This window comes from Lampris incognitus, chromosome 1 (genome assembly GCF_029633865.1).
Source record: "Lampris incognitus isolate fLamInc1 chromosome 1, fLamInc1.hap2, whole genome shotgun sequence".
In the NCBI taxonomy this organism is placed as follows: domain Eukaryota; kingdom Metazoa; phylum Chordata; class Actinopteri; order Lampriformes; family Lampridae; genus Lampris; species Lampris incognitus.
The window spans coordinates 51,093,403-51,111,598 of record NC_079211.1 but is presented as its reverse complement, the minus strand read 5'-3'; the positions used below and the strand labels follow the sequence as shown (position 1 = coordinate 51,111,598).

General features: G+C 44.9%; 1 protein-coding gene across 1 annotated transcript; it reads right to left on the bottom strand.

Annotated features, from left to right (window-relative positions):
- Positions 1-1,271: 1,271 nt before the first annotated feature.
- Positions 1,272-4,486, bottom strand: zgc:162144 (RD3 domain-containing protein). The gene is made up of 2 exons (XM_056295377.1): positions 4,173-4,486; positions 1,272-1,659 (listed from the first exon to the last, which is right to left on the bottom strand). The coding sequence occupies exons 1-2, from the start codon at positions 4,478-4,480 to the stop codon at positions 1,272-1,274; spliced, it is 696 nt and encodes a 231-aa protein (XP_056151352.1). The 5' UTR covers positions 4,481-4,486.
- Between the last annotated feature and the right edge of the window lie 13,710 nt (positions 4,487-18,196).

Below are 18,196 nucleotides of genomic sequence, written 5' to 3'. Positions count from 1 at the left end.
GTCAGACCCGTTAGTTAGGGGCTAACGTGTCTTATTAGTAGTTTACAGTCGTCACCCTCCCCGGAAGCGCGCCCTCGCGCTTGTTATTCCCGCGCTCCGAAGAGACTTCTGAGGATCTGCACACTTCCGGATCCCACCGCTGCCACCAATGGTAACCGGTTATTTTCTTGCCCGGTGCGGGATTCGATACGAGGTGTACTGCACCACAAGGCGACATCACTAACCGCTCGGCTAAAGGGTTAGACCCGTTAGCTAGGGGCTAACGTGTCTTATTAGTAGTTTACACTGATTTAAGTGTTTTTAGAGGGACTTGAAGAATTCTTAAATTGTTCAATAGGTTTCTTGAAAACTTGCAAAAATCTGTCACACTGCACCCTCCTCAGCCAGTCTTTGAACAGTCTTTGAACAAAATGAAGACAGACATCATCTGCATATATAGACCACTCGTTTGATCTTTCTTCTTTTCAGCCTTTCCCTTTCATGGAAGTTTTTCTTTGTACCCGCTCCTTATCAGCCAATCAGAAGAGAGCTTTGCAAGCCGGCCTCTCCATTGGTTCTTACTTGCTGTCAATCAGTTCACGCGTCACAAGGCTCTTAAGCAGAAGTGAGGGGGAGGATTCTTTCATCGCATGTTTTCAAAATATAGCTAACTCTTGCTCATTTCCACCCAGGATCGCTTACCCCCCCCCCACGTTAATCTATGACTGTTTAACTCTATGTTCTAGAAATTCAAATTGTTTCCCCTGTTTGTCTTGTTATGTCATCCTGCACTTGCGGGCGAATACTAAGAAAAATATCCAATGAATGAGGCATGTACACGTATGGCAAGCTGCAAGATTGAGTGATGACAAGTGATTTTCTACCGCCAAACTGAATGGCATATCGATGTCCACTTTCATCTAAAAATGCCCGGCCATGATTGTCTCTTTGTCACATCAAACTCCCTCCCCTCCCTCACAAAAGCCCACCTGACAGTTCTCTTCCGTATGTCGAATTGCGGAAGTTTGCTCTCAGTGCCATTTCATGGGAGTCGTAAACCTCGCTCTGTCCTCGTGATTTTCACTGTACTGAAGCTGAACTGCACTTACTCGTTATCTTCCCTCCCCTTCACTGCCTCCTCTCCTTTCTATCTACCTGCATGTCCGTCTTCCTCCCTCTATTGCTGCTCAATCCCCCCATCTCCCTCCCCATCCGCTGCGCTCCGTAGGCTACATGTTTCATCCTTGTGCTCCCCCTTGCCTCCCCTTAACCCCACCCTCCCCCTCCCCACCTCAACCCTGTGCACTCTGCTCAATGGGGGTGATCTCCGGCATGCTCCTGCTCCTGCCCCTCCTGGCCACTCTGGCCTTGCAGGCCGCCTCCTGCTCCTCCTCCCCATCCTCATCCTCTTCCTCATCCTCGGACCACTCAATCTGCTGTTGCAGGTTGCTCCTGGACCCTCCCAGCTTGCCTCCCTTGAAGAAGTGGCTGGTGCAGAACTTGGAGCGGAATGTGACGAAGGAGAGGCTCTTGCTGCGCTGCTGCTTCTGGAAGACGGAGGGCTGCGCTCCCACGTCATCGTCGCCATTCTGCTCCTCGACACAGTTGCGCAGCACCGTGCGAAACAGACGGGGCACTTCATGCACTTCCGGCTCCATCTGCGTCACCAGCCTCCTGAACCTGCAAGCGAGGTGGATGGAGGAAAGGGCATGGGTTGGTTTTGGTGGTGGTGGGGGAAGGACAGTGGGGGTTCATGAATTTAAACAGTAACTAAACCACAGACTATTTTAGTGAGTTCACAGACAGACAGACAGACAGAGCCAGCACTAACAATTGTCAAAAGTACTGTCAATGCTAGTTCATCCAACAGGCCATAATTAATGTTCTTAGCTGAAGCTGTGTTTATCCTGCTATGCTAACACCACAGAGTATTAAGACCAACCTGCTATGTTTTATCTTCACATGGTTACGACTTAAAATGGCGGTGACGGCGTGGCGTTGTTCTCCTTCGGGCCGATGAACCGCCTAAAAAGCAGCGCAGTGTTTTGAGCGTCGTACAATGTAGTCTGCCCATTCGTTAGAACGAACCATTGTGTGTAACTGGGTTTTTTAAAATAGTAGACTTTACGGAGGTCGTTCGTAAGACTCACTAAAATAGTACGCATCTTTCAGTGCAGGAGTTTGCTGGTGTCTTACGTTTTCAGCCATGTCTGTAGTGAGCCTCTCTACAGTTCTCACAGAAACGGACATTTCTTTGGTCCTGTTGATGATCGCATCTTTGTTTGGTAACCCATCAAATATGACCTGCGAACTGCTGAGGAACAAGGCTGGATTACGGACCGGGCATGCCAAGCGAGTGCCCCGGGGCCCCGGAACACGAGGGGACCCAAAAGGTCAAAGGTATTGAGTTTGCGTATAGTACGGATCCCCAATCATACCCCACAAGGGGACGTTTGTTCCATCCGGCCCAAGCTAGTCTCTACAGACGCAGGGCCCCAAGCTACAAAGTATCTATTGACGCGGGGGCCATCCGAACCCCATGCAGATTGGCATAGCGTCGACTACCATGTTGGGTATTTGCATTAGTTTTACATTTAACAATGTTTAGTATTGTTTGCGTAGCCTATCTGACGGGGCGGGGGGCCGCCCAATGGACGTGCGTGCCCCGCCCCTGGTGGGTTAATCCGGCCATGCTGAGGAAAGCCTCTTTATACACTCTCCATCGGAGAACGCCTTCCCGTGTTAAGCAATGCACTGTACGACTCTATAGCTGCCCTCTGTAACTCGGTTTTGGCGGCACATGGGGTTGTAAACACGCTGCTTTGCTCAGACGTTTTTCTCCTGCCTTGTTTCACAATGACGTTTTACACTTGACGTTAGTCGAATCAAGTGCAACTGGACTTGGTATATATCCGTGAAGACGTTTCGCCTCTCACCCAAGAGGCTTCCTCAGTTCGTGCCTTTCTGACTGGAGTCTAGGCCAAGCTAGGGTGTACCCGTAACCCGGGGACACCCTGCGTTATGAGACTAATTAATTATTTCAGTATTATTTTACATCGAATTGTTCGTTTAGTTCACCGTTAGACTAAATTTTGTATTAAAATGTTTGTTATCAAAAAGTATTGTAGAGAATTCCGGAAGCAACCACAGGAACTGCCGCGGCGCGAACCCGCATCGCTAACCGCTCGACTAAAGGGTCAGACCTGTCAGCCAGCGGCCATCGTGTGTACTTATCCATGCACGTTACACTACCCCCCTCCTTCGGGAAGCGCGTCCCCATGCTTAAGCATATCAGCTCTTTCATTGCCTCTGGGCGCATACGCTTCCGATGGCCTTACCATCCCACTTCTGACACCAATGCAGCGAATTCGGGGGGCAGTCCGGGAACTGCCGCGGCCGGGACGCGAACCCGTATCGCGGGAGACATCGCTAACCGCTGGACTAACGGGTCAGACCTGTCAGCCAGCGGCCAACGTGTCTACTTATCCATGCACGTTACAGTATATTAGAAAATATTTTTATTGAATTGCTCCGCCTGCACGTGTTAATGACCCCGCGTGCCACCGTGGGCACGCGTGTCATAGGTTGCTAACCCCTGACCTACAGGGTTTAGTTAGTCTGTAAACTCCAGCATGACTATGGTGGATAGAGGTCATGATGAAGAGCCATAGCCGTGACAACGCAACATCTGTGTATTTGCTGCACAACTGGTCAGCAAGCCTGGCAGAATGCTAATCTTCTACTACCAGGTCACGCGAGAAAACAATACATTCTTTAACTTTGGGGAGTCAAACAAGCTGGTCTGACATCAGCAGTCTTACTTGACATGTTTTCTGACTGCATCTGAGAGCACTGGATGCTGCAGGGGGAATAAGCACAGCCAGGAGAACTTTAATTGTTCTCTCTTTCTTTCTCTCTTCCTCTGATTGTCTCATTTCATCCTCTACTCGTGAGTCTCTCTTCTGTCTGTGTTTGTCTTACTTGTTCTCCTTGTCTCTTTTTGCTTTTTTTCATATTGATTTTGTGGTTGCTGTCAACTAATAAAATACACATCTGTTCTTTAGTCTTGAGGCTCAAAGACCTTCTTCAATCCTATTTTGTTCATTGTTTGAACAGAATTATTCATGTTTCCTTTCAATGTCTTTCTTTCTTTTTCTCTCCCTTAAATCTTTCTTCTCTCATCTATCTCTCACCTGACAATCACAGGGCCACACTGAGGAGGTGGGATCTTGGCACATAAGTCCTGCAGCTCCAGCAGGTCATTGGGGGTCAGCTCATAAGGCGGGGGGTTCTGAGGAGTTGCCAGCCAGCTGTAGTCGGCGCTGGACGAGGAGCTCTGGCGGTGCCGCCGGCCCTCTGTCGCTCTCTCCAGGCGGATCCGCTCAGTGCGCTTCACCATGGCTCCCAGCTCCAGCATCAGGGTGTTCGTCACCAGCTCTTCAGCTGAGCGCTGGCCGGGAACCTTGGACTCCAAAGAGAACACAGCTGACCAGGGAAACATCTTAGAAAGAAGGGACAGAGGAGGTGCAGAATAAATTCAAAATGGAATAAAGGCATGTGGTTATCCTAACTGAGCATTTGTCAAAGCCAGGAAGATCCCCAAACAGTGCACCAGTTGATCGAGGAGAGGAGAAGGACAACAGCTTCCTAAACGTAAACGAGTGGTGATTCCATATGTAGCAGGAGTGTCAGAAAAGTTGAGATGTGTGTTTTCCAAACACTGCATCTCAGTTGCTTTCAAACCCCAAAACATGCTGCACCAGAAGTTGGTCCACCCCAAGGATCGGGTCCCCTGGCACAAACAGAAAAATATAGTGTAAGTGCCAGGAGGATTGCCATGACTTGTACATCGGGGAAACTAAACAGACGCTGGCCAAGAGGATGGCACAACACAGGAGAGCTAACACGCCAGGCCAAGACTCCACAGTCTACACCGTCTACAGACCAGTGGCCGCTCTTTCAAGGATGAGGATGTGCACATCCTTGATAGGGAGGAACGCTGGTTTGAACGGGGAGTCAAACAGGCCATCTATGTTAAGAGGGAACGACCATCCCTGAACCGGGGGGGCTAAAGTACATCTGTCACCACCTTACCACGCTGTGATTGCAACCATTCCTCAGTCCTCTGTGAATAGTACACATGGCCATCGAAACTCTAGTTAATAGTCACGCCTATTTGCATACGAAACCGATCGTTGGTTTCGGTCGTTATATCAGATATTTATCCTCTTTGCAGCCGTTATCAGAGCTAATGATGTCCATGGCTCTTTGTGTTCCGATGTTTAGCGACGCCCGTCGTTATCAGAGGTATTGATATGCGTGGCTCTTTGTGATCCGATGTTAAGCAGCGACGGTCGTTGGGGGGGTTAGTTTCGACTTCGTTAGTGCGCCATTCAGTGGTCATGAGCCATTGGAGCCGTTAGTGAGCGACTGGTGTTCTTGGAGGCGAGGCTTCTTGAGTCTCCTGGGTAGAGGTGAGAGGACGGCATTGTAATTGAGAGATAGGTGGACCTCCTCCTCTGTTGAGGGATGGTTTTTCCAGTTTCGCCTAGATCCCTCAACAGCGAGCCACGCATATCAATACCTCTGATAACGACGGGCGTTGGTAAACATCGGAACACAAAGAGCCATGGACATCTATAGCTCTGATAACGACTCCAAAGAGGATAAATTCGGAGTCTCATCAGCAGCCAGTCAGGCTAGCTTGGTCTAGTCAGAAAGGCAGGAATTGAGGAAGCCTCTTGGATGAGAGGCGAAACGTCTTCACGGATATATACCAAGTCCAGTTGCACTTGATTCACCTCCTTTGGAGAACCATGACCTGGATGAATGAGAACATTCACAGACGTATTGTCTCATAATGCTTATTTCAAGATACTGCCTGTGAAATCTTCGTATCCCACTGGCAGATAATATCGCTCGCTTAAAGAAAGTGTGCTTATTTCTTGATGATACGAGTTGCTACAGGGAATTTTCACCAAACAAGACACAAAATCTTAAAATGAGAAACTTGATTTAACATTATCTTTCCTTTTTTGGAGTAAATTCTTTTGAAACAAGTCTTATTGTCACGAAACAAGTGCACTTTCTCGAAGCAATCAACATTATCTTTCAGTGGGATACGAAGATTTCACTGGCAATATCTTGAAATAAGTATTATGAGACCTAACACAAGATAAAACTCCCTGATCAACTGGCCTTTTTTGCAGTGCTTTGATAGCAAATAGTCAAAGCGACAACAGTAAACGGTGTCTCCATAAACACACTGCTTTTCCATTGCTCACTTAAACGCACTCCCTTCTATTACTTGAGGCGTAAACTGTCTTACCTTTATGGGATCAGAATTATAAGCTTGAACTATGGTCTTGCAAGATAGGAATCCTCCTTTTCCTTGTTTATTAGCAATACAAAAGAGTAGGTGTCTCTGGGCTTGATACTGTTTGTTGAATAAATCAAACTGTTCTCTGTTGTGCCGGATACACGAGACTACCTGACTACCAAGCTACCTCTGATGGTCCAGGGCAGACAGTGCATGTACCCGGGCAGGGACTGTGTGGAGTGGCCTTTTGGGATTGAGAATAAATATAATCCTGTAAATATAATCCTGAAGAATGTCTGACCAGATAAGATTACCTCATTAGCACACCTGGTTGAGATCCGTGTGTGTGTGTGTGTGTGTGTGTGTGTGTGTGTGTGTGTGTATTTGCAGCCAGAGTTATCATATAGCTTTCTGTGAAAATAAGAACATAGTCACTCTCCACATGCATGCTGTCACTTGGAATTAAACAAAACTAGTGTTAACTCTAAGTAAAGTAAGAACAGTAAGAAAAGTAAGAAACGTAAGAACAGTACAAAAAGTAAGAACAGTAACAGCAGTGAGAACAGTAAGAACAATAAGAACAATAAGAACAGTAAGTAAAGCAATAACAGTAAGAGCAGTAAGAACAGTAAGAACAGTAAGAACGGTAAGAGCAGCCAGGACAGCAAGAGCAGTAAGAGCAGCAAGAACAGTAAGAACAATAAGAACAGTAAGAACTATAAGAGCTGTAAGAACAATTAGAACAGTAAGAACTACTATGAGAGCCGTAAGAACTATAAGAGCCGTAAGAACTATAAGAGCCATAAGAACAATAAGAACAGTAAGAACTATAAGAGCCGTAAGAACAATAAGAACAGTAAGAACAATAAGAACAGTAAGAACTATAAGAGCCATAAGAACAATAAGAACAGTAAGAACTATAAGAGCCGTAAGAACTATAAGAGCCGTAAGAACTATAAGAGCCATAAGAACAATAAGAACAGTAAGAACTATAAGAGCAGTAAGAACTATAAGAGCCGTAAGAACAATAAGAACAGTAAGAACTATAAGAGCCGTAAGAACAATAAGAACAGTAAGAAATATAAGAGCAGTAAGAACTTTAAGAGCCGTAAGAACAATAAGAACAGTAAGAACTATAAGAGCCGTAAGAACAATAAGAACAGTAAGAACTTTAAGAGCCATAAGAAAATAAGAACAGTAAGAACTATAACAGCCGTAAGAACAATAAGAACAGTAAGAACTATAAGAGCCGTAAGAACAATAAGAACAGTAAGAACTATAAGAGCTATAAGAACAATAAGAACAGTAAGAACTATAAGAGCCGTAAGAACAATAAGAACAGTAAGAACTATAAGAGCCGTAAGAACAATAAGAACAGTAAGAACTATAAGAGCTGTAAGAACAATAATAACAGTAAGAAATATAAGAGCAGTAAGAACTATAAGAGCCGTAAGAACAATAAGAACAGTAAGAACAATAAGAATGGTAAGAATAATAAGAACAATAAGAACAGTAAGAACTATAAGAGCTGTAAGAACAATAGGAACAGTAAGAACTATAAGAGCCATAAGAACAATAAGAACAGTAAGAACAATAAGAACGGGAAGAACAATAAGAACGGTAAGAACAATAAGAACAGTAAGAACTATATGAGCCGTAAGAACAATCAGAACAGTAAGAACTATAAGAGCCGTAAGAACAATGAGAACAGTAAGAACAATAAGAACGGTAAGAACAATAAGAACAGTAAGAACTATAAGAGTAGTAAGAACAATAAGAACAGTAAGAACAATAAGAACAGTAAGAACTATAAGAGCTGTAAGAACAATAGGAACAGTAAGAACAATAAGAACTATAAGAGCCGTAAGAACAATAAGAACAGTAAGAACAATAAGAACGGTAAGAACAATAAGAACGGTAAGAACAATAAGAACAGTAAGAACTATAAGAGCCGTAAGAACAATGAGAACAGTAAGAACAATAAGAATGGTAAGAACAATAAGAACAGTAAGAACAATGAGAACAGTAAGAACTATAAGAGTAGTAAGAACAATAAGAACAGTAAGAACAATAAGAACAGTAAGAACTATAAGAGCCGTAAGAACAATAAGAACAGTAAGAACAATAAGAACAGTAAGAACTATAAGAGCCGTAAGAACAATAAGAACAGTAAGAACTATAAGAGCCGTAAGAACAATAAGAACAGTAAGAACAATAAGAACGGTAAGAACAATAAGAACAGTAAGAACTATAAGAGCTGTAAGAACAATAGGAACAGTAAGAACAATAAGAACAGTAAGAACTATAAGAGCCGTAAGAACAATAAGAACGGTAAGAACAATAAGAACAGTAAGAATTATAAGAGCCGTAAGAACAATGAGAACAGTAAGAACAATAAGAATGGTAAGAACAATAAGAACAGTAAGAACAATAAGAACAGTAAGAACTATAAGAGTAGTAAGAACAATAAGAACAGTAAGAACAATAAGAACAGTAAGAACTATAAGAGCCGTAAGAACAATAAGAACAGTAAGAACAATAAGAACAGTAAGAACTATAAGAGCCGTAAGAACAATGAGAACAGTAAGAACAATAAGAATGGTAAGAACAATAAGAACAGTAAGAACAATAAGAATGGTAAGAACAATAAGAACAGTAAGAACAATAAGAACAGTAAGAACTATAAGAGCTGTAAGAACAATAAGAACAGTAAGAACAATAAGAACAGTAAGAGCTATAAGAGCCGTAAGAACAATAAGAACAGTAAGAACTATAAGAGCCGTAAGAACAATAAGAACAGTAAGAACAATAAGAACGGTAAGAACAATAAGAACAGTAAGAACAGTAAGAACAGTAAGAACAATAAGAACATTAAGAACAATAAGAACAGTAACAACAGTAACAACAGCAAGCAGTGCAGGTGGCATTGGGGGGAGGGTTGGTGGGGAATAGATGAAACATCATTCTCTCCCTTCCTGTCCACCCTGAATGTCATCTGTGTATCATCTGAAAGCTAGTACAACACTTCTCTACAGTAAACCTCACACAACTGTGAAAAAAGTATGCAGTCAAACATTTGAAATTATTATCATGATTATCAAGAGGGAAATCTCAGCCTAAGAAGGAAATGTTATTCTGATGAAATTAGACGTCAGGTCAGGATTTGTGTATATTAACTTTTTTATTTGTTTTTGTTTTTGTTAAACTAAAACAGTCTTGATGACATTTTCACGTGACAAATCTTCTCCAAAACAGTAACACGGAGTCAGTGCTCTTCTCTGTGGGCACCAAGTGGCGTTCAGAGAGACTCTGTGGGGATAAAATAATAATAATAATAATAATAATAATAGTAACAATGCTTAACATCCAGCATTGCACTGAAATCAAGTTCTTTAGATCAAAACTCAAACAAAAACTCAATTTGTCCAATAGGAAGTTGTCTAATTTGTTCATCACATTTTGTCTACAACTGATGTGTAAGATTAAAGTCTTGGTTTTTGCTGTAGCAATAGTTAGCTGTTTAAGCTCTTAAAAATAACATGTGAGTCCTGTTTTAGGATGGATTTTTTTGTTGCTTTATCTTTCTATTTAAACTAGCCTGTCCAATGTAATTAATAAGATTGTTTGAAGTAATTGTACCTCTTATTGCCGAGACTTAAATGACAAAGACTCTGATCAGGCAAAGTGCCTAACAGGACACTTACAGCACAGGACATTTAATATAATTCATGCTGGAGAGAAGACCAAGTCCTGCAGACCTATCCTGCAGACCTGTCCTGCAACCCTGTCCTGCAGCCCTGTCCTGCAGACTTGTCCTGCAACCCTGTCCTGCAGCCCTGTCCTGCAGCTCTGTCCTGCAGCCCTGCCTTGTAGACCTGTATTGCAGACCTGTCCCGCAGACCTGTCCCGCAGACCTGTCCCGCAACCCTGTCCCGCAACCCTGTCCTGCAGAGTCTGTCTTGCTGTGATGGACACTGACTGGAGCTGGGTGTGTGGGCCTGGGCCTTCCTTAACACTTTTAGCACAAATTCAACCTGAAAAAGCTTAAGACCTTCTGTTTAAATGCTTACTTCTTCCACTCACATGCCTCCAGCTGTCCTCCAGTATTCTGAATATTGTGCCTTTTAACAGATTATTTGAGCTGTCTCATCTCCATGTTTGTGGGCAATGTGAGGAAAAAGTCCTGGTAGCCTTAACACCCGTAATCTTCAAACTGTCATGACCAAGTATTGCAAAATGATTACATAACAACCCATGTAGCCTGTTTATCTCAGGCATACCCACAGTCCCAGACGTTATAATGAATGGTGTCATTAGCATACTGAACTGTCACTGCAGTTCTTGCCTTTCCATGCCACTCAGCACCAAGCCACCAAATCCCAGATTACACTCAAATCCAGAGCCTACCTGCAGAAGGAGCCATTTGAATGGTTGCAATGACTGTCATAATCTAATTATAGACAGCTGCACCGAGCGCCTTCATTGCTGAAGGAGGAGAAAGGTTGTCTCTTACTGAGGAGAAAGGAAGAAGAAAAAGCCACTTTATTTGACATTGTATTCTTGCAACAAATTGTATTTTTTTTACAATGAATGCATCTTCTGCCTTTAACCCATCCTATTATATAGGAGCAGTGGGCAGCTGCATCACCCAGGGACCAACTCCAGTTCTTTCCATTGCCTTGCTCAGGGGCACAGACAGGAGCATTAACCCTAACAGTGTTTCATAATAGTGTTTTTGAGTTAAGGAAATACCGAGAAAAAACAACTGAACAGATCTCCTGAAAAATGACTCGATATCTGGCCCATCAGTGACACTGCAGGCTCCCAGCATGTGAGGCCTAACATGTGAGACATCTGCCAAAACATACTTGCATATGGCCCATTGGTGGCAGTATGAGCTGCAAATTTTTCGTATGGGACTGTATTCTGCTTTTGGAAACATGTAGGTGAACCATTTTTCAGGCCTTCATATCAAAGTGTACTTTCCACTGTTCATCTACTATCAAGTGGAAATACCGTTCATGTGGACGGTGCTGCAGGTTACACACCTACCCAAAAGTATTTGAATGCTAAATAGATCTAATCAGGACAAAAACTGTGCAAGTCTACCAAATTCAAGTGCTCTACAGTTAAGTATATCCTGTGCTGTACATTTACTGTACACGTGATGATGTCACATTGTGAACGTTCCATAGCAAATCCAACACGAGTCATGTCCACCAAGGTTATGGAAATGTGTGACCTTTTAGGTTGTCCATCTCACTCCTCGGTGTGGAGGGGAAGATCTTCTTCAGTGTCCTATCCAGAAGGATGACAGACTTCTTCCGTAAGAGTGTCTACATTGATACTTCGGTACAGAAAGGCGGCATTCCTGGAGTTCCAGGGTGCCTAGAACACACTGCAGTTGTCATCCAGCTAATCAGGGAGGCACATGAAGGGAAGGGTGACCTAGCTGTGCTTTGGCTTGACCTTGCCAACGCACATGGCTCAATACCACACAAGCTGATCGAGACTACTCAGGACCGAAACCATATACCCAGTAAGATCAAGGACCTCATCCTGAACTACTAAAGGAACTTCAGGCTCTGAGTCACTTCTGGGAACACAACATCTGACTGGCACTGGCTTGAGAACGGCATTATAACTGGGTGTACCATCTCAGTTACACTTTTCACCCTTGCCATGAATACGGTGGTCAAAGCAGCTGAAACTGAGTGCAGAGGTCCTCCGTCCAAGTCTGGCGTTCAGCAGCCCCCCCATCAGAGCCTTTATGGATGACCTCACTGTCACCACATCATCGGTGCCTGGTGGTAGGTGGATTCTCCAGGGCCTGGAGAAGCTCATCTCCTGGGCAAGGGCGAGTTTTAAACCAGCCAAATCCAGAGCCATGGTGTTGAAGAGGGGGAAAGTGGTGGACCAGTTTCGCTTCTTTCTGGATGGCATTGCAATCCCATCTATTAGCAAGAAACCAGCCAAGAGTCTAGGCAAGGTCTTTGACTGTAGCCTTAGAGATACAGCGGTAATCCAAGCAACCATCGTTAGCTTGGGTATGTGTGTTCTTGTAGTTTTTGTATGTGTTTTTGTCATTGTGTTGTACTGCCGTAGGTTGGAGGAAATGGCATTTCGTTTCATATCATGTACGCAAGTGCATGAAGTGAAATGACAAATAAAGTGTTCCTGATTCCTGATTCCATTAAGGAGCTTGAGAATTGGCTCACCACAACAATAATAATAATGATAATAACAAAGCAATCTTATATAGCGCTTTCCTAACACTCCAAGTCACTTAACAACAAACGAGACAAGTCTGGCCTACCTGGCAGGTTCAAGGCTTGGATTTATGATTGCTAAAATGAAGAAAGATCAAGAGCAAACATTTCCTTCATTCTTTTTGGCAGACCAAGTGCTAAATGTGGTGAACAAAGTAAAATATTTGGGTCACATCATCAGGTATGAGCCCTGTGATGATGACCGTGTTGCAAACTAAGATCAGATAAGACAAGATGTACTTTATTAATCCCTGTGGGGAAATTCATCTGCATTTAACGCACAGCAGGAGCGGCAGGCGGCACCTCCAGCTCTTCCTGCCATGCCTCCGTCAGGCACACACATTAGACTGATTGTATGCACAAGCCCTTGTGCTGGCACGCAAATGTCTTATGTGTACAGATGATTTTAAAACCACCCTTGTTAGAGCCTACTGCACTCCACACAGTACTGTACTGCATTCTGTACAGTACTCCATATAGTACTCCATACTGTACTTCTCTCTGTGCTGTATTCTATATAGGACTCCATACTGTACTTCACCCTGTACAGTACTGCACTCTGTACAGTACTCCATACTGTATTGCACTCTGTACAGTACTGCATTCTGTACAGTACTCCGTGCTGTACAGTACTCCATACTGTACTGCGCTCCATACAGTACTGCATTCTGTACAGTACTCTATGCTGTACAGTACTCCATACTGTACTGCACTCCTTACTGTACTGCATTCTGTACAGTACTCTATACTGTACAGTACTCCATACTGTACTGCACTCCTTACTGTACTGCATTCTGTACAGTACTCCATACTGTATTGCACTCCTTATTGTACTGCATTCTGTACAGTACTCAATGCTGTACAGTACTCCATACTGTACTGCGCTCCATACAGTACTGCATTCTGTACAGTACTCCATACTGTACTGCACTCCTTACTGTACTGCATTCTGTACAGTACTCTATGCTGTACAGTACTCCATACTGTACTGCGCTCCATACAGTACTGCATTCTGTACAGTACTCCATACTGTATTGCACTCCTTACTGTACTGCATTCTGTACAGTACTCTATGCTGTACAGTACTCCATACTGTACTGCACTCTGTGCGGTGCAGTGACAGTGAGACAGAGGGAAAAGCTTCTGGGGGCATACAATGATACATCCAGAGTCTTGCTCAGGCTCCCAAGCTGGACAAGCTCAAGTCATACATTTGTTCCAGTAATGTCTCCACCTTTCACGCCATGTTGAGGAACTTTATGCACAAATTGATGCGTTGATTAATTGCTTGAAAAAAAAAAGGTAATCACAACGGCCTTAAATGAGCCTACACAAAGTGACACCAGGTACTCTTTTAAGCTAAATCGAATTGAAAAAAAGCAAAATTAAGTTTTGAACATTGCAGGTGTCGCATCTTTAACTGTTACGGTGATAAAAACAAAATCTTTAGTAAGCACAGTACAATTACAATAAATGACCTGCCTTGAAGAAAATTGCCGTAGGATGCTGGAGCCTACCCCAGAAGTCACTGGGCAGCAGGCGGGGACAAACCCTTGACAGGCCGCCAGGCCATCACAGGGCCGACAAACACACACACACACATTCACACCTATAGAGAATTTAGTATGGACGTTTCACCTGACCTACATGTCTTTGGACTGTGGGAGGACCCACACAGACACAGGGAGAACATGCAAACTCCACACAGAGGACGACCCGGGATGACCCCCAAGGTTGGACTACCCCGGGACTCGAACCCAGGACCTTCTCGCTGTGAGGTGACCGTGCTAACCACTGCTCCGCCGTGCTGCCCAGTACTTGTTAAATCACTGGCAAATACTGTAATCCGGATATAGTTGCATATTGTAAATTGACAGTAGCGTATCCCAAAATTCCAGCAACGTTATGGATTGATTCATCTTCAGAAAACCCCACAAAGGTTCAATAGTGGTAATTTTGTAATCCATTATTGTACAATCTTTCTTTCTTTCTGATACTAGAGTTCCCAGCATGCCTCCTGTTGTCCTGAAGCCAGACGGTTTTGCTCGTGCGCCAGCTACAGGTACTGCACTGCTGCTGCCCAGCGTGGAGCAGGTCTAATTAAAGGCGACCTTCAAACGCCTTCTCACAGCGCCGTTGTGGGGCCTTTGCAGCTTTTTATAGGTCCACCAGTACCACCCAATGGCCCACTGCGCCCTGGCAGCATCTGCCGCTGTTGGTCTGCGACAGTTTATTCATCAGGTAAGCCCATGGCCGGATTAACCCACCAGGGGGCCCCGGGGCACGCATGTCCATTGCCCCCCCCCCCCCCCCGCACCATCAGATAGGCTACGCAAACAATACTAAACATTGTTAAATATATAACTAATGCAAATAGCCAACATGGCAGTCGACGCTATGCCAATCTGCATGGGATTCGGATGGCGACTACAAAGTACAACACAATTTTGAATCACAAAACAAACAGAGATGAGAACAGCAGCTCACAGCATCGCAAACATATTGCCAAGCCTTCTTCCCACTTACAGCGGCTTACCAACAGGAAATAAATGTGTGTTTCAGATGCTTGGGGCCCTGCATCAGTAGACTGTAGGTTTGGGTCCCGCATAAATAGAGACTTTGTAGCTTGGGGCCCCCCGCATCAATAGAGACTAGCTTGGGCCCTGCATCGTGACACAGGGTTGGAACAAACGTCCCTTGCAGGGTATGCTTGGGGATCCCTTCTATACGCGAACACAATACACCTGACCTTTTGGGGCCCCTCGTGGTCCGGGGCCCCGGGGCACTCACCCGGCATGCCCAGTCCGTAATCCAGCCCTGGGTAAGCCTGCTTGTTTCACAGCTGTCCCCTATATTTGAGGGAGCGTTCCACTATCCACCACCTGTGGATGCGCTCCATAGCGGTACTGCTGTGCCAGAAGTATTGTACAATGATTATTGTAAGTCACAATAACTTCATTGCATTTGGCAATTAGTCATCAGTAATTGATTGTGAGATCATGATCATATATTTTACAGTGTTTTCATTATTCAGATGTGCTCCTACATCTGATGCAGTGCTGGGCTGAGCATGCAGTGCTGGCTAACAGCAATGCATTATGGGATACAGTAGGACGGGAAGAGCTGCTCGTTACACATGGGGCTCCAGTGTACCATAGCTTCAGCAAGAAGAAATCTAAGCGACTTTCTTTAAGTCCAAAAGCCCATATTTTATTTTTTGGCTATTGCATAATGTCCTGATGGCTGCGCGAATTCACATTTGCGGTGGCCTCACCCAGTACCATCCCAGATAGCAAAATTGCTGTGGCCCGGACCCGTCCCACACCCGACACTTTAATCCGGTCCACATACCGCGTGGAACGATGGCACTTGTGCGGTCCGCTCTTGTTTGCCAGATCTGGGCCAGAACCAAGCCGCATGTGCCACATATTTGCCAAAGCTGGCCCATATTTGTTTTGTGATATTTGGGCCATGTTCACCATTTACCACATGGGCCACTTCAGGGTCACATCCAGATTACATGTTGCCCAGAGCACCGCATCTTTGCCAAAAAAGGCCCACATTTGATTTGGCAAATTTGGGCCATATTTGCTCTTGTACATGTGAGTTGTATGACAGATTAGACACTAAGGAAGGAGAAAAGGACTTGTACCGATTGGCTAGACAGAGGGACCAAGCTGCAAAGGATGTGCAGCAAGTTAGGGCGATCAAGGATAGATATGGAAATGTGCTGACAAGCGAGGAGAGTGTGCTAAGAAGGTGGAAGGAATACTTTGAGGGGCTGATGAATGAAGAAAATGAGAGAGAGAGAAGGTTGGATGATGTAGGGATAGTGAATCAGGAAGTTCAGCGGATTAGCAAGGAGGAAGTGAGGGCAGCTATGAAGAGGATGAAGAATGGAAAGGCAGTTGGTCCTGATGACATACCTGTGGAGGCATGGAGATGTTTAGGAGAGATGGCAGTGGAGTTTTTAACTAGATTGTTTAACACAATCCTGGAAAGTGAGAGGATGCCTGAGGAGTGGAGAAGAAGCATACTGGTACCGATTTTCAAGAACAAGGGCGATGTGCAGAACTGTAACAACTACAGAGGTATAAAGTTGATCAGCCACAGCATGAAGATTTGGGAAAGAGTAATAGAAGCTAGGTTAAGAGGAGAGGTGACGATCAGCGAGCAGCAGTATGGTTTCATGCCACGAAAGAGCACCACAGATGCGATGTTTGCTTTGAGAATGTTGATTGAGAAGTATAGAGAAGGCCAGAAAGAGTTGCATTGTGTCTTTGTAGATTTAGAGAAAGCTTATGACAGAGTGCCGAGAGAGGAGGTGTGGTATTGTATGAGGAAGTCAGGAGTTGCAGAGAAGTATGTAGGAGTGGTGCAGGATACGTATGAGGGAAGTGTGACAATGGTGAGGTGTGCGGTTGGAATGACAGATGGGTTCAAGGTGGAGGTGGGATTACATCAAGGATCGGCTCTTAGCCCTTTCTTGTTTGCAATGGTGATGGACAGGTTGACGGACAAGATCAGGCAGGAGTCTCCATGGACGATGATGTTCGCGGATGACATTGTGATCTGTAGCGAGAGTAGGGTGCAGGTTGAGGAGAGCCTGGAGAGGTGGAGGTATGCACTGGAGAGAAGAGGAATGAAAGTCAGTAGGAGCAAGATGGAATACCTATGCGTGAATGAGAGAGAGGACAGTGGAATGGTCAGGATGCAAGGAGTGGAGGTGACAAAGGCATCTGAGTTTAAATACTTGGGGTCAACTGTCCAAAGTAACGGGGAGTACAGTAGAGAGGTGAAAAAGAGAGTGCAGGCAGGTTGGAGTGGGTGGAGAAGTGTGTCAGGAGTGATTTGCGACAGAAGGGTATCAGCAAGAGTTAAAGGGAAAGTTTACAAGATGGTTGTGAGACCAGCTATGTTATATGGTTTGGAGACAGTGGCACTGACGAAAAGACAGGAGGCGGAGCTGGAGGTGGCAGAGTTGAAGATGCTAAGATTTTCACTGGGAGTAACGAAGAAGGACAGGATTAGGAACGATTATATTAGAGGGACCGCTCAGGTTGGACGGTTTGGAGACAAAGCAAGAGAGGCAAGATTGAGATGGCTTGGACATGTGTGGAGGAGAGATGCTGAGTATATTGGGAGAAGGATGCTGAATATGGAGCTGCCAGGGAAGAGGAGAAGAGGAAGGCCAAAGAGGAGGTTTATGGATGTGGTGAGGGAAGACATGCAGGTGGCTGGTGTGACAGAGGAAGACGCAGAAGACAGGAAGAAATGGAAACGGATGATCCGCTGTGGCGACCCCTAACGGGAGCAGCCGAAAGTAGTAGTAGAGATTTGCTCTTGTACATGTGGGCCCCTTCAGGCTCACATCCATGTTTTCAGGGCCAGAAGGCCATCAGTGCCACATCATTGTCTGAAGGCCCACATCCGGATGCTATCTGGGGTCCAAGCAGTGTCTTTGTCCATATCTGCATCTATGTTTTGTTCTCGTTTGATGGAAGGGAGAGCTGGGGCTGGATCGGCTGGGCGAGCTTGGTCTGCTGCACTGTAGGCCCAGGAACTGTGGCCTTGCCCGGTGCTGCGCCCGAGGAGGAAACACCAAGGGTGGTCTTACAGGATGCAGAAG